The following is a 2513-nucleotide window of genomic DNA, read 5'->3' as shown; positions in this document are numbered from 1 at the left end:
GGGACATGCTTTAACAAGTACAATTTTTCAGTTCTCCTGAAAATACATGTATAGTCTTACAAATGCAATCCCTGGTTTGATAAACAGGCTTTCACATTAGTTTCCACTGAAAATTCAGTTGCTAATATTTTTTTACCTGATCACCCCATTCATTAATCACAGGCATGTTGATGTCATCAATAAAAACAGTCATTTTCTTCCCAGACGGAGGACCATAGGTGGTTCCCATTCTTTTATCTACGTAACTTTCTATACTACTTTGGAACATACTTGGTAAAGTTGCAGAAGAAAAGTTTAAACACTTGGTCAGATGAACTTCAGGATTATATTTGTTGGTATAACCCTGTAAAGATAAATATTCTTAATGCAATTTGTAAGTACAATTCATAAGCACCAATTTCCAGGGATTGAAATCTAGAACACGCTTCCTGATACTCTACGGACCTCTGTGCCAAAAGTGGTTTACACCCCTTATGGCTACAGTTGCTATAGGCACTGCAGCAAGACACTGCGGGCTAGCTAAATAGCACTGCTGATGAGCTTCACTTTTGGGAAGTCCGCAACCACAATACTTGAGACAATCCTGGAAAATAGGGGACACTGGCTGCTTTAGTAGTACGCACACGTGGTCACATACAGTCAATGAGAGATGCTGCTGTTCAGTTTGCGTGTAAAATCAGATCCAACATACCCACAGTTAGAAGGCACCAACCACTTAGCAACTTGTAAGAATCTTGTTCCTGGCAGACATTACACTTAATATGTGACCAATCAGTTTAACCTTGTCTTAAGTAGTAACCTGACCATGTGTTCAAGCAATTAATCAAGCTATAAAACATGGAATAAGAAACAAAGTTACTACACAAAATATTTGTAATAACTTTATGGTTGGTTCCCATTGTGCCTTAAATTGAACATGTGACTAACACCAATCGGCTGATCAGAGCTCCCAGCTGCGGAAGCACACTGGCGTCCTTTGCTCCAGTGTGCTTGCAAAGCTGAGAGTGCTAGTCAGCTGACTGGTACACCTTTAAGGCTCCAGTCCATTCCTGAGGCTGGGAGCACCAGGCACCTGGCTTTCTACTTGATTGTTCAGCCTGAGATCATGATCTCAGGCTTCCCCTGCACTGGAAATTGGATGCAATTGGGAAATGATCCCCAGTCTCACAATCACGTTTCCTGCTATGCAGAAGTGGTATTGTGGATTGTGTTGGAATTGTGGATCAGATTCCATTGTGCCTTTAACTGATCATCTGTCAGTGGCTTCAGTTTATAATACCAACAGATATTTAAAACAACATTAAGAGCCTTCAACTTGAATTTAAAAAAAATATCAATATCTTTTTATAATATTAAAATATATAGACTTTCAATATCTGGGGCACTGTCCCCCATGCTGTCACATCAATGTTACATCTGTATAAATCAGTTCTTCTACTCTTAGCACAGTAATACTGCCAGTAGCAATTTCTGTAGTAAAGGTCACAAAACAATCTTCATTTTAAACCTGTTAGTATATTTTTATTTATATATACAAGTTACACTTGTAACTTTCCCAAGCTCTCAAATTAACATCTGAAATTTTCCATTTTTAAAAGTTGGGATCACGTTGTTGCTGTTTGAATGAATGACAGCAGTTAGATGGACTTAAAAATTCCTGACCAGAAGAAGTTCTTCGGTGTACAGTCCAGGTCATAAGTGGAAAAATACTTTAGAGGAGGAGGAAAAGATCGCACATTTGGAGAGAGAGTTTGCTTAATTACTAAATGAGAAAGAATGGTGTTAGTACTTTTTAAAATTATGCCTCCCTCTGTGACAGCAATATTCTTTTCTGTTTAGATACAGGGTAACTCACTCCAGGAAATAACATCCAAGTATTCTGAGAGACAGGAGTGGCAATAGAAGGCAGGGAATTACTGGTATCTGGCTGAATTCCAGTATGTAAAATATTAGGATCACTAACTATACCACACCCTTTCATGTTGCTAAAATAGCTTCCCCAGATAGTGCCAGGAACAGAAGTTGATGTTACACTAGCACGCAGGCTGGCACAAACAGTTCTGCTGAGAAAAGAGCATTAATTGCTCTTATCATCAGTACAGTGCACTGCAAGATGGGTTTAATATGCATATTCCAGGAGAAGCAGAATAGATGTAGACTTTTTTTTAAAGGTCTTCTTTTAGGTTTTGGTCAGATAGAAACTGGAGAAACTGGAGTTGCTGAGTAGTTTCATTTGGGACTTAAGTCTTTTCTTGTTTTGACTTTGGCCTCCTATGTAGTTAATTATCAAATGTTGCACGTGTACCATAAGACAAACTGGGGGCATTTTAGAAGTGAGGGAACAAACCCTTTTATAGTAGCCTTTATAAAGAAAAGAACAAAGTGCCATTTCCTACGTGGGAATGATGAGGGCATATCATTAATATTACACTTGGTCTTGGAAAACTGTCTCAAAAAAGTTCTTTATCATAGAAGCACAGAATCATAGAAAATTAGGGTTGGAAGGGACCTCA

The 2513-nt window shown here is 38.5% G+C and overlaps 1 protein-coding gene across 1 annotated transcript in view; it reads right to left on the bottom strand.

Annotated features, from left to right (window-relative positions):
- Positions 1-2513, bottom strand: part of LOC109291939 (dynein heavy chain 5, axonemal-like) — a 361945-nt gene that overhangs the window by 156700 nt on the left and 202732 nt on the right. Inside the window, exon 51 of the mRNA XM_019509183.1 lies at positions 137-343. Coding sequence (XP_019364728.1) covers positions 137-343 — 207 coding nt within the window. The remainder of the gene's footprint in view (positions 1-136; positions 344-2513) is intronic.

This window comes from Gavialis gangeticus, unplaced genomic scaffold, assembly GCF_001723915.1.
Source record: "Gavialis gangeticus isolate Ggan-Ray unplaced genomic scaffold, GavGan_comp1, whole genome shotgun sequence".
Lineage (NCBI taxonomy): Eukaryota > Metazoa > Chordata > Crocodylia > Gavialidae > Gavialis > Gavialis gangeticus.
This window is presented reverse-complemented; position numbering and strand designations above follow the sequence as displayed.